The following is a 14,965-nucleotide window of genomic DNA, read 5'->3' on the forward strand; positions in this document are numbered from 1 at the left end:
AAATGACTTGAATCTTGTTTTTCATCTGTACTTTTTTTATTTCCCTAAAGAGAGGTTGAGTTTCATTGGTTGATAACCTTTTTTTTAAAAGAGCTAACTTGCAACTAAATATAGATATTAAACTAAACTTGGCACTTTTTGCTAATTAGGAGGATACATGATATTTATGCATATTTATTTAAGCAATTTTATAGCTTGACATATTCTCATTTAGATTCTTGATACTTTTTTTGTTATAAAATTGATCAGATACACTTCAGTTCCATCTTGTTGATAAAGTACTTTGCATAGGAAGGAAAAATCTCAAATGCATAAACACAAAATGGGGAATTGCTAGGCAAGCAATAGTACTGCTGAAAAAGGTCTGGGGTTAAACTGAATCACATATGGAATGAGTTGTTAATGTGATACAGTTGCAAAAAAGTATCAGGGGGTAGCCCTGTTAGTCTGACAAAGTGAGTCTTTGCCCATGAAAGCTTATGCTCCAATAAATCTGTTAGTCTATAAGGTGCCAAAGGACTTCTCATCACAGTTGCAAAAAAGGTAATTCTTCAAGGGATCCCGTGGATGCTTCACCTTAGATGGGTCAACTTCACTGCACTCCGATCGGAGGTTTGTAATAGCAGTGCCCCTGGTCAGCGGCGCACGCGGGGTGCCCCTATGCGCAGGCACTGCTTCAGTTCCTTCTTAACCGCCGCCGGTCGCAGCCTAGCTGTTGCCCGCTTCACCTCACGACTAATCTTTTTCTTGTACATAGTTAGATCAACAGTTACCACAAAAGGTATAGTAGTAGTAGATATTTGTTAGCTCGTTACCTTAAAATTTAAATGAATATATTTTCCTTTATTAGTTACTCCATTTTAATTAGTATAGTAGATTACAGAACATTGAACTCTCGGCGATAACATGCAGAAACATACTCTATCTTGGTCATGCCAGGATCACCTGGCTTTAAAAGGTGCACAGTCTGTAAGCTATCCATATCAGTCTCTGACGGACACGACCTGTGCGTTCGCTGTTTGGGGGAGGAGCACCTTAGTGAATAGTGCCCTCGCTGCAATAAACTAACATCCAGAAAGAGAAGGTCCAGAAAATACAATTAAAAATTCTTCATTTGGAGAAGATGACTCATCCTGCTTCAGACCCAGAGCATACTACCCTCCTTACCTGACGCACCATCACTGGGGGTGGCATCGGACAGAGTACCTACTACTATGCCCAGTGGAAGAGACCGTGACAGGGTGCAACAGCCCAAGAAGAGGTCTCTTTCCTCCTCGGGGACAGATTCTCCCTCGAGAAAGTGCTCCCTACGTAGCAGCACTGCCTCCAAAACCCAGACAATAAAGGGGTCAGAGCAGCAGTAAGCTGATGGGGACGGCACCGAAAAGGGCCATGACCCCAAGCTAAGTACTCACACTACAACTAAGGCACAGACAGAGGCGAAAGGCAAGCCTTCCGAGCTGGCACCAAGCACAAAACTGTCGGCACTGGCCACGGCAAAGATAAAACCGTGCTGGGAAGTGGCAATAGACACCACAACAAAGCCATGCCGAGAACAAAGCAGTGAGCGCTAAAGCGCTGTCAGCACCAACAAAGCCACTTGTAGAAGTGGTAAGGAACTCCACAGCAGTGTTATCGGCACCCGATAAACACTTGGTGCTGACAAAACATAAAAACCAAGCACCAATGCCGCAGTTCACTACCGCTGGGTATCTCCTAGTCACATCGGTACCAGGCTCACCCCTTTTCGGCACCAATGGGACCTCACATACATCAAGGCATTCACCCCTGCCACATCAATAGTACCGGTGTTTAGTGAGGATGAACTAAACGGCAACACATACTCACACCAACACATACAGTAATACTCACGCAAGCCCAACCAGTACTGGCACTCGCATCAATGGCTCCCACTTCCTATCACAGCAAACTGACCTTACTGGGACCAATGGGTATCATTTAGAACACAGTATATTTAACAGATGCAGCTACCACAGTACCTTTCTCCAGCACAAAAGCCAAGTGCTACAATCGAACGCTCCCCAGACAGACACAGTTCAGATATGGTGAAGGACGGGGAGGACAGTACATGTGGTGTTTGTTCTCTCTCTCTCTCTCTCACACACACACACTTACTTCTATAAATATGGCATCAGCTTCCATTGCTGATACGATTATGCATCAGCCACCAATGTTGCAGATGACTTCAGGTCATTCTAGGAACTCCTCAAGAGTGTTGTTGACTCAGTTGAGCTCTCCCTGACAGACATGCCTGAAATGCAACACACACTCATGAACATAGCACGCCCAATGAATGAGGCTCATGGAGCTGGCCAGGAACATCTGGTCACCCCAAAAGAAGCAGAATTCTCTTCTCCCACCCACCTCCGAATTTATTAGTGGTGGATTCAGTTAAGCACAGGAGCAAACAGGCTACCCGAACTGTCCCCTACGACAAGGACTGGACACGATGGGCAGAAAGGCATACTCATCGGCAAACCTCCAGCTCCGAATAGCCAATTACATAGCATTACTAGCAAAATATACACATCATGCCTTCGATCAACTGGCAAATTTTATTGAATTGCTTCCAGATAACAAAAGGGATCAATTCAAGGCTAGCTTACAGGAAGGAACATTAATATCTAGAACAGCTTTACAGGCGGTTAGATTCTGCAGATTCAGTTGCCAAATCCCTGGCCTCTGTAGTAGTGATGAGGCGAGCATCTTGGCTTCAGTTGTCAGGATTCCCCAGAGAAGTGCAATCTGCTGTTTGATGGGTAGAGGATCTGCTGTTTGATGGGGTCAACTTCTTCGCTGAGTCCACAAACACCTCCTTACATACTCTCAAGGACTCTAGAGCAACATTAAGGACTCTGGACATCCATGCACCTGTCACAAAGAGAAAGCAGGGTAGACCATTTACACAAAGGTATAGATCCACATGCTTTAATCAGCAACATCATTATGACAACAGATGGAGACCACGCCAAACAGGCGCAGGCAACCTTCCGAACAGTCAACATCTCAACAGCCATCTACATCTCGACAAGCATTTTGAAGCACTGGTGGAGGGTCAGACAACCCCAGCATTTCCAAGGCAGCAATTCGAACCCTCCAAAACAGATTAGCCCCATTTTATCTAGCCTGGAGGTCCATCACCATCAACAGGTGGGTACTGGAAATCATTAAAAACTGGTTACTGTATCTTGTTTTAAGTTATCCCCTCGTCCTCTCCTCCTTGCCTGCCCCTCTTCAGGGATCCCTCTCATGAGCTGCTGCTCCTACAAGAAGCATAATGCCTCCTCATGCTAAGAGCCATAGAAGAGGTTCCACAAAAGTACAAAGGCAAGAGGTTCTACTCCCATTATTTCCTGACCACAAAAAAATCAGGAGGGTGGAGACCCATATTGGACCTCCGGAAACTCAACTGTTTCGTAAGATACCAATGGTTCAAAATGGTGACCCTTGCCACAATGTATCCCTACCTTGGAAAAAGGAGCGTGGTTGTCCACCCTCTGCCTCCAGGACGCCTATTTTCATATATCAATCCACCTGACGCACAGACGCTTTCTGCCCTTCAGGATAAAAGACAGACATTTTCAGTACAGAGTGCTGCCTTTCAGACTGTCAACAGCCCCATGAGTGTTCTTGAAGGTCATGGCAGTTGTAACTGCACACTTACGAAAGAGGGGGCATCAATACCCCATCTAGACGATTGCCTCTTAACAGGCACTATACAGAGCCATACATCTCAGGTGGTCAATACCATCATTGAATTATTTAACAATCTAGGGCTCCAGATAAACATAGTCAAGTGCACACTGACACCAACTCAAATACTAGAGTTCATAGGGGCACAGTTGGACTGCACAATAGCCATAGCCTCTCTACTGGAACATAGATTCACAGCAATAAAGCAATGATTTCAACGGTGCAGCCCAGCCCAGTGATAAGACAGACACTGCCTGCAAATTCTAGGCCACAGGGCCACGGCAACGTTTGTAGTGCCACACACCCGTCTCCACGTGAGATCTCTACAAGCATGGCTCCGCATGGTGTACAAGCTACGCATCCATCACAAAACCAAACAAATCGCCATACCAAACAAGATAAAGGCCTGCCTCACGTAGTCGACCATACACGACAACATATTTACCGGAGTCTCTTTCCAAAGAACTCCACCATCACTACGAATGCCTCACTGATGGGATGGGGCACTCACCTGGGTCACCACGTAACACTGGCTCAGTGGACCTAGCAAGACATAGAGAAACACAAAGTGCTCGAACTCAGGGCAGTAAGACACACATGCGCACGCTTCCTTTCCTTCATTCAGAACAGAACTGTACAGATCCTGACAATGTACTATATCAGAGGGGTAGCCGTGTTAGTCTGAATCTGAAAAAGCGGCGAGGAGTCCTGAGACACCTTATAGACTAACTGAAGTTTAGAAGAATAAGCTTTCGTGGGCAAAGACCTACTTCGTCAGATCTGACGACGTGGGTATTTGCCCACGAAAGCTTATTCTTCTACACTTCAGTTAGTCTATAAGGTGCGACAGGACTCCTCGCCGCTTTTACAATGTACTTTATCAACTGACATGGAGGGGCCAGATCATACGAGCTCTGCCAAGAAGCAACCCATTTATGGGAGTGGTACATTCCAAGGATGATGCATCTGGTCGCAACTTAAGTTCAGGCAAGGACAACACTCTTGCAGACAGCCTAAGCAGTCAGTTCCTGCAAAACTATGAATGGGAAATAAACCCATCAGTGTTAACCTTCCTCTTCAAGAAGTGGGGGTTCTCATCGATAGACCTATTTGCCACACAACACAACTCCCATTGCCCACGGTATTGCTCCAGAGTGGGCATAGGACACAACTCACTAGGAGGTACCTTCGCCATACAGTGAAAAACACATCTGTACTAGGGATGTGAAGGACTAGTCGAGTAGTCAACCACCCAATAAGCAGGAGCTTATCGGGTAGCACTATCGACTACTTGATCACTCCCCCTCTCCTCCACCCCCCACACCCCCCGCACTCTTAGAGGGACAGAGGAGCCAGCATGCAAAGACACTGGCTCATTCTCTGGTCCCCTGCAGGGTCTCAGGACAACCCTCATGCTGCCCCTCTGCATTTTTAAAGGGACGCAGCAGAGGCAGCCAGCTCCCTGATCCTCCTCATGCTGTCCATCTGCACTTTTAAACGGGGCGCAGCAGCAGAAGCCTGTCCACTTGTCTGTCTCAGCACAAGTCAGTTGTCGCTGCTGCGTCCCTTTAAAAAATGCAGAGGGGCAGCGTGAGGGTGTTTGGGGGAGGGGGTGCAGCAACTGCTGCTGCTGTATCCCTTTTAAAAGTGCGGAGGGGCAGCTTGGAGTTCTGCTCAAATGCAGCCTGAGCCAGAAGTGAGTACAAAGTGCCCTTCCTTAACAATGGAAATTTCATCAACTACTCGACTAGTAAATTAATTGATACTTAACATCCTTAATCCATACTATGCATTCCCTCTGTTCCCTCTGATGCAATAATTCTCAAGGTCAAAAAGGACTGGGCCAGAATGATTCTCGTAACACCCAACTGGCCCAGGCAAACGTCATATCCATACAGATGAGCATCCGTCCACCACGCTGTTTCCCACCAGTTCGAGCTCTGCTCACTCAATGCAACGGTCACATTCATCATCCTGACATATAGAGTACACCTCACTTCCATGTCAGCCATCCACCCCCCACTACAATCACACTCGGTCTTTACCCATCCAGCGGTCAAAAGGTTCCTGTATGGCCTACAAAACATTTATGTGCCAACTAAGGATCCAATACCATCATGGGACTTAAATCTAGTACTCACAAGGCTCATGGGCAGACCCTTCGAGCCGTTAGCTACATGCTCTTTATTACACCTATCGATGAAGGTAGCATTACTTGTCACAATTACTTCTGCAAGACGTATAGGTGAATTGGGGGCCCTCATGTCGGACCCATCATACACAATATTCCACACAGATAAAGTAGTTCTGCGAACACACTGAAAATTCACACCAAATGTACTTGCCTTCTTTCACTGTAACGAACCAATATGCTTACCTGTCTTCTACCCAAAACCGCATAAAGACCAAAGGGAGGAGGTGCTCCATGCCTTGGACATCCGCAGGGCACTAGCCTTTTACGGATAGCACACACAACCCTTTCGAAAATCTCCACAATTATTTATATCAATGACACAGAGATCACAAGGCTTAGCTATATCAAAACAAAGATTATCGAAATGGGTATCTAGCTGCATATAACTTGCGTACACATTAGCACAAAAGGAATCACCTCATAACATAAGAGCTCACTCCACAAGAGCCATGGTGGCCACAACCACGTTCCTACAAGGCCTTCCAATGGAACAGATATGCAAGGCCGCCACATGGGTGTCCACACACATTCACCCAGCGCTATGCCATCTGGACATTCGCAGACTCTGTAACGAAATTTGGCTAAACAATACTCGCCATCATAGTCATGCACTCCTGAGCTCCCACCTATTAACATGACCACTGCTTCATAATCACTTAAGGTGAAGCACCCTCAGGGACCTTCAAAGAAAAAGGGAAGGTTACTCACCTGTGCAGTAAATGAAGTTCTTTGAGATGGTTATCCCCGTGGGTGCTCCACCACCCACCCTTCCTCCCCTCGACTTCGGACTCACAGGTATCCGGGTCAAGAAGGAACAGAAAACAACCGGCTGCACATGCGGAGTATTGCACTCAAACCGCTCATGGCTGGCACTTCATATGCGCTGCCAGCCAGGGGCACTGCTAATGCAAATCTCTGATAGTGCGTCATCGTCGCTGTGCACCCAAGGTAGAGTCCATATCATTCTGTCTTGTGTTAAGAGGAATGTTGTACATAAGATATCAAAAGTAATTGTTTTGCTCCACTCAGCACTTGAGACCAGTTTGGGTTCCATTCTCCTACCTGCTGATTCGCTAGATCATGGGTTACCAAACTGGGGGGCATGGATTCCAGGGGGGGCGCGAGGTGACCCAGCCCCCCCCCCCCCCCGTTTAAATCCCCCCCCCCCCAAGTTTTGCTGCTATTTTTGTTTTTCTTTTTTTTGCTCAAGTTTTGCTGTTGGGGGGGGGGGGGGGTCAAAAATAAAAAAGGGGGTGTGATGCCCAAAAGTTTGGGAACCATTGTGCTAGATAGTCATTTGGTTTGCCTGTTTCTCCACATCTGAAATGGAGATGCTAGAGAAAATGTGAAGATAGATAAATGTTTGTGAAACTTTTCAGATACTGCCATAATGAGGACACTAGAAAAGACCATGAAAAAATGATTAACTTTGTATTCAGTACAGTACAGGATTTCAGTGTTGCAGTAAGCAAGGTATTGGGCAATTGAAAAACTACTTTATGCACTGAATGAGAAAAGATACTATGGTGTGGGAAAAGTAAAATATGATTGTGGAACTTAAAACTGTATAATAATGCTCAAGAGCGGAGAATTCAGATCGCAAAGCCAGGCACTTGAATGTGAGGGAAATGCCATAAATAAAAGTTCATGGGCATTCTACATAATTTAGGATTTTTTGGTTTGTCATTTTACGAAAAAGGCTTGATTATTAAAACATTTAGGATGTCTTATACCTACATGTAAATATAAGATCCAGGAAAAATTTTATGGCCATAATATTGGCTTATATGTACACTGAACTAATACCAGGGTAAAATGAAAAGTGGCATTTGGTGATGTGGAGGTGGGGTGGAGGTTTCCATATTTATATCTGACTTCAAGTCTCAAGATCATTGTGCAAGTAAAAGATTGTTTATCAAACTGTCAGTCGTACAAGCTCAATTTAGCTGTTGAGAGCAGGGTTGCCAACTTTCTAATTACACAAACCCAAACATTCCTGCTGTGCCCCTTATCCAAGGCCAAACAGCCTCGCTTGCTTGCTCTCTCCCATCATCACTCACTTTTACTGGGTGAGAGCAAATAAGGGAGGGGGCTCGGGGCTGGGGCAGGAAGCTGGAGTATGAGAGGGGATGAGTGGTGTGGTCTCTGGCCAAGAGGCACTTACCTCAGGAAGCTTCCGTAAGTGACCAACATGTCTGGTTTCTAGTCTCGGGGATGGCCAGGCAGCTCTGCATGCTGCAGTTCCCATTGGCTGCAGGTCTGGACAGTGTAAGCTGCAGAGTTGTCACTTGGGATGGGGGGCAGTGTCCAGAGATCCCCTGGCTACCCCTGCACCTCGGAGACACAGGAATGTGCCACTTGTTTCTGTGCACAGTGCAGAGCAAGGGCAGGCAGGAAGAATCTGCCTTAGTCTTGCTGCACTGCCAAATGGAATTTTAGTGGCTTCTTAAAATCTCTCCAGTTTTTTGTTTTTGTTTTTTTTCCAGTTATCACCTACAGATCAATGCCAATACGGGTAGACTCCTGGCCAGTCTGGGAGGTTTTGCAATCCTAATTGATAGGCAAGCTGAGTTCTCTCTTGCACATTATTCCCTGTAATAAAGGTTCTGCACCCCATATTGTGCCTTCATTAACTCAGTTCCACCTGTGCAATTTTTGACATTACAAGATTTATAACTGTTGAAAACAGTAACCTAAGCTTGTATCTTGAGTTGAAATCTTGAGAAATTCACTAACCAAAAATCTAAAGAATTCAAATTACGTTAGTTGAGAGATCAAAATTAAAACAGCTGCTTTCATTTATATTTATATTATCATAAAATAATTTTAAAATGTCTAAATGAAAAGGTCATTTTGACTTGAAAAGCTAGAGGGTTTTTCTGGGTTTTTTTGTTTTTTAAAGTCATCAAAGCCAGTCCTTCCTCTCAAACAATTTTGCTTTTGAATATTCAGAGTTGTTTGTTGGAAAAAAATTTTCCCAGCCAGTTTGGGTTATTACACAAATTAGCTAGTAACTATAGAGGAGATATCTAAATCAATAGTCCTCAGTTTGGTACAAATAAGTTTGTCACCTAGAATAATCTAGAAAAAATTATTCTAGACAAATATTTTAAAAACAAAGTAGATCTTGTTTAGAGAAATGTAGGATCATGCTCAGTAATGGATTTTTCTAACAAATGACACATCTGAACTATGTCAAACTAACCATAGCTAAATACATTTAACTCTTAAGCTTTTTCATTAATTGTTTTTTTTAAAAGCTCAGCGTACCCTGGTTATCTTTCTGTTATACAGAATGCTTTGTTTGACCATGCTTGTTCTGTTTGTCTTTTATCTTTTACCAGAAAGCCAAAGAGCATATCGATTTGTGCAAGGCAAAGATTGGGGTTTTAAAAAGTTTATCAGAAGAGATTTTTTACTTGATGAAGCTAATGGTTTGTTACCAGATGACAAGCTTACATTATTTTGTGAGGTAAGGGTTTTTAACTAATTAACATAGCTTTTCATATCTAAGCAAAAAGGTTCTATTTAACAATATTATACACTTCCTTGTCAATATGGTAAATTAGTAAGTTTAAAACCATAAATGTGAATATGGTGTGTTGATTACTTCTTTCTTCTCTCTTTCCCTTTCTCTCTCTTTCCTGAGGGACATCAGGAATACTTTTGGATCCTGATTATTGTTATAAAACAAGCTATATGTCAAAAGGAAACAGTACTATGTTCATGACTAGTGTATTTTAGCAAATGAACAAAGTTTCTCAAGTAAAGTGGACATCAGTTATTTGATTAATAGTTGTCTTAATTTCAGCAACTTCTGTTCATGAGACCATTTAAATTTATATAATATTTCTTGTACACATATGGCAGTTAAAGCAGAACAGAATAAATACCTGAAAACTTAGTGTATATCATTGAGTTAATTTTAGCCTTATGAATAAATATACAATTACATAAAATTTAAATCATAATGAATTATGCCAGTAACCTAAATTGTCTTTTTAAAATCCAGTAAGATAGTTTATAACTTTTAAAAAAGGGTTGTGATCTTAGTGCATCTGGTATTAAATATACATTGGCAGGTTATTGCTGCTGTCATGGACTGATTAGCGGCTTAGGGGGATGATAGATGCTTTAACCACTAATAAGTTTACTTTGATTTCCGTATTTACAGGAAATGTGTAAAATTGTCTTGGCAAGATTACAACTTAATTATATGTCATTATGCTGTGTTGGAAGAATAATTGAAATGTGACCCCTGAGACTAGATGGTGCAAATATAGTGCATCTTATTTTCACTTAGACAGACAAGTTAAATTAGTTACATGATGAATATATTCTGAATACAATTATTTGGTTAATAAAAGCAAATACTTCATGGTTATGTGAGGAGTCTTATGAGTTCTTTTTACATCCTGTCTCGTATCAAATTATTTTACCTGATGGCATTTATATTTGAAAATGATTTGCAGTATATAATTTTAAAGGATGAAATTTTATTTATATAGATAGATATAGATAATCTGTTCTATTAAGAAATTATATTCCTAACAGTAAATTCAAACATATTATTTAATCTCAAAACATATTTATTTCTTCCCTAATAAAGTTCTCCATATTTTCAAAATATCAATATTAATATGGTTAATATTAAGTGTTGTAGATATTCTGCCTCTAAAGGCAGACAGATGCATCACATTAAGAAGTATACAATAGATGTGTTAAAATAACTTCTGGCTTATCACCAAGCAAAGGCTATATTAAGGTTGAAATTCTGCTAAAACTGCACTTGCTCCCCTATTCATTTGTAGTTTTTAGGCTGCTGCATGAAAGACTTTACACTATTTTAAGGTCCTATGACAAATTTTTTTGTTTTCAGCTTTAATTCTGAATCCCTGTTTTTGCATCACTTATACACAGGCCTGGAGACTGTTGCTAACTACAAATCTGTAATTACAAAGTAGCCAGGAACATCCTGGCTACAGGCAGGTTTGTGGGGCTGCAGTCAAGGAAAGAAGGGCTAGTGCTTGGTACATCCTAGTACTTTTTTTCCTGGCTGCAGCCCCACAAACCTTCTTGAGCCTGGTGATTGGGCTGGGCAGTCCTCATCCCTGCTCAATGAGAGATCCTCTTCTGGAGACCTGTTGGGAAGGCTGTGAGCAGAGCAGCATTGGGGAGGAAGGCTGCACCACAAGTACCAGGGCTTTCCTCAGGGACACGATTGTGTCTCGCAGTCTGCAGAGCTGCGTGTTTCTCTCCCCTCTTGCTCTCCCTAAAGCCTTCCACTCAACTCACAGGGCCAAAGATACTGTGTGGATCCATGGACCTCATGCTTCCCTGCTGCTACCTCCACAGCTGTCAGGAAGAAAAGTCATATTCAGCTTTGCAGGGTTCCAGTGCCCACCTCTCCTGCTACTGCCTCTTTTATCCTCTCCTTCCACCACAGGGAGAGGTGACAAATCTGAGGAACTGTCATAGATTGAAGAGTCAGTAGAATAGGTTTTGGAACATTAAGCAGTCACTGAGTCACAAGGTGTTCACCCAAGAGTTATGAAGGAACTCAGGCATGATACTGCGGAAGTGTTAAGTGTGGTATGTAAGCTATCACTTAAATCAGCCTCTATACCAAATTACTGGAGGATAGCTAATGCAATGCCAGTTTTTCTCCAGAGGTGAGCCTGGCAATTACAGGCCAGTAAACATAACTTCAGTGCCTGGCAAATTAGTTGGAACTATAGAAAAGAACAGAATTACCAGACACATAGCTAAAAACAATATGTTGGAGAAATGTCAGCATGACTTTGGTGAGGCGTGATTTCCCTTTACAGATCTTCAGCCAGAGAAGCCATGTTCTCAGCATTTCCTTCCATGGATAGAGCCCCACCAACCTGCCTGCTGCTTATTAACAAACCATTGGACAATGATAACTTTGCTGGCAACAAGGATAATACTAATATGTGAATCTACTGTATGTACAGTTTGAAAACAAAGTAGTAGATACATTTAGATATGGATTTCACAGGAAGTCACTGCATGGAGTTCCAGCACTCATAGTAAAGGAGGGACAACTTCACACAATTCTTTCTGTGCAGGCGGGAGGTGGTTTATTCAGTCTGTTAGTGAATATATAATTCCTTTTGTAATATGCTATAGAGTTATTCCTGTGACCCAACAGGATATGGTAATAATTTCAGTGGCAGCAAAGAATGTAGTGTTCAAACAGCCAAGCAGAGTGCAGCTGCTTACCAAGCTGAGTCACCAATGAATAGTAGGAGGGTGGGTAAAAACGTAATTGTTAATCCATTTTCAGTAATGTTTTTAAAAATTTAATAATTTCATTTACATTTAAGCTCTTTTTTGCATTATAATGTACATGTATTGTACTTCTTTATCTAGTAATAGATTTAAAAATTTGAATAGTTTTAATCTGAGGCAGTTAGAATTTTAATTGTGTGTTCTGTTATGAAAGAGGCAAATCCGGGGCCTCATTAACACCCATCTTGAAGGAAGAACAAAAATGCAAACACAACAAATAGCCTGTGCTAGATGTGTAGCCAACACCAATCTCTGAAGCGGCAGAAAAGGAGAAATGTTTGTAGATATTAGTTGACTACAGGATAGCTATGAGCTGCCAATGCAGTGCTGTCATAAAGAAGGCTTATGTAATCTGAGAATGCATCAGATGAGGTATTTCCAGTAGAGATAGAGAAGTATTAGTACGTTTACACAAAGCACTGGGAACACCTCATGTGGAATACTGTGTGCAGGTGGGGGCGAAGAGGGCAATTGCCCTGGGGTCTGGTGGCTGTAGCCCTGAGCCCCTTTGAACTGCAAGAGGAGTACCAGGGTTCTTCTCTGCGTAACTTTTAAGGGCTGCAGGTGGCCCAATACCACAGTCCGGGCTGTGCTAAGGGCTGACTGTCCTTGCCCTCACCCCCTTCCGCCCTTGATTCCACCCCTTCCAGGGTGCGGAGCCCTACCTTCCAGGGGCCATGGCAGTGTGTGCAATTCTGGTCTCCCATGTACAAGATTGGCAGAGATCATGAGAAAAAGGTGGGATGAGAGTGGAGCAGAGGCGGAGAGAGGCGCAGCCTGTAAAGGGGGTTGTCCCAGTTCTTCTGTGGCCTGGGGCAGTAAATTATCATAATAATGATCCCTTCTGGCCTTAAACTTTTTCTGTTCTTATAGACTCATAAAGAAAGGACTAAGGTTTATCTTTATCTTCTCCCATTCTCATCCTCCCATCCCCTTTTCCTAACAGAAGAAATGACGGGGATTGTAGGGATGAAGTGGTTGTCAGTGACAGGGAGAAAGGAATGCATAGCAAGGTAGTCTTTTAACTATTTCCCCTTCCTACTCTGTTTGGAATTGTGTACATATTAACATGCAGATGAGCTGTGACCCTCCACTTTCTGGTGGTGCCATTGTGGTCTTTTAAGTTTTACTAAAGCCCCATTTGCTGTATTTTCACTATGAAAATGTGTGGTAATTGCATATTTGTTCCCTGAGAAGTTTTTAATTGTTGTGTTATTAACTCATGGTGGTAAGGATTTATAGGGGCAAAAAACATAGTTCAGGGTTGTTTTAAACAGCCATAGAAAAATGCCTATAACAGACATCCAAAAACTGGCACTAATTATTATGGCTAGAGCAGAGATTGTGAAACTCAGATTTTAGAGTCATATGTACTGTTTAAATAGCTAGTTCATTATCCCTTATTGTAATAAAATGTGTAGTCTAACGTTAAAATTGTGGATATGAAAAAAATAGATAATATCTTGTTAAGTTAAGCCAGTGTTGTAGACTTTTTCTGGATATTTATCTATATCACCTAGGTATTTGTGTGTCCTTACTCTCATATTATGATAAAAATAACAATCTTTAATGTTTGTCATCTCAACATACCCGTGAGACAGGAAAGTACTCTTGTACCCCATTTTACAGAGAGGGAACTGAAGCATAGGGACACACTCAGGTCTTGAATACACTTCAGAGCCTTTGTTGGTATGCCTGTATGGACAGAGCCCCCTTATGCAGTTACAGTATAAGCCAGAAGAAGGAGTTCTGCTAGCATACCTACATCACCTCCTGAATAACGTTAACTATGTCAGGAAAAACACACTTATGGTAGTATAGTTGCATCTATAATGGGAATAGCAAGGTGGGCAGAATAACCATATCAGTTAATAATTCTCAGATGGGTAACCATGTTAGTCTGTAAATTTAAAAACAAGTGATATTATGGCACCTTAGAGACTAACACATGTATATAGTATCATGAGCTTTTGTGGGTAAAACCCACTTCATCGGATGACTTGGGGTGGAAGTAACAGAATCATATACAATCTTAGCAATTGTTCGACCTATGTTAATGAAGCTAATTAAGTGTCCAGATAGGTTAAAGTGTCCCTCTATAGGTTTGTGTTATCATTCCATATCAATTAAAGGAGGTTCATTCCCTTTCCACACTGTAGCCTGTCCTAGCTAAACTGGCAAAATTTTGTAGTATAGACCCAGGCCTCAGTGAATTGCCCAAAGTCTGTTACGAAACAGGGCATAGAACCCAAGAAGTGCTTTAACCATTGGCCCATACTTCCTTTCCTTATCTGATGTTTGTACTTTTCAGATGAAGTTGATGAACTCAGATGCATTCATGGGGCTTGTCACACACATTCTATGACTTTGGAAATCCAAAACAAGAGCTCAGTAAGGACCTCTCACCTTACCTAGTCCACTCCTAAATTCCTTTAGCTTGGTTTGAGGAATTACCAATGAAGATCCTATAAACTGTTTTTCTTAACTTTTTTTGGTATTAGTGGCCAACTTGCTACCTTCCTAAATGGTGTCAAGGAGACCTTGGGGACTGGCATCCATCCAGTGTTTCTAAGCACCTCTTTTGCTCACTACTCTCTTTTAGGAAGCTTAATTTCCAAGCATTTGTCACCAAATCAGACCCACTGCTGAACTGTTTCCTATTTGTTTCCCCATCGCCACAAAATAAAAAGATGGTGTTCAGTCTGTTAGCAGGCTCTCAAGGTATGTCTCCACTGCAGTTAG

The 14,965-nt window shown here is 42.3% G+C and overlaps 1 protein-coding gene across 2 annotated transcripts in view; it reads left to right on the forward strand.

The window, feature by feature from the left end:
- SPOPL (speckle type BTB/POZ protein like) overlaps window positions 1–14,965 on the forward strand; it is a 74,665-nt gene that overhangs the window by 42,590 nt on the left and 17,110 nt on the right. For both annotated transcript variants that reach the window (XM_075933309.1, XM_006117040.4), the window contains one exon: window positions 9,253–9,380. In XM_075933309.1, coding sequence (XP_075789424.1) covers window positions 9,253–9,380 — 128 coding nt within the window. The remainder of the gene's footprint in view (window positions 1–9,252; window positions 9,381–14,965) is intronic.

The sequence above is a fragment of the Pelodiscus sinensis genome, chromosome 7 (genome assembly GCF_049634645.1).
Source record: "Pelodiscus sinensis isolate JC-2024 chromosome 7, ASM4963464v1, whole genome shotgun sequence".
Taxonomy (NCBI): Eukaryota; Metazoa; Chordata; order Testudines; family Trionychidae; genus Pelodiscus; species Pelodiscus sinensis.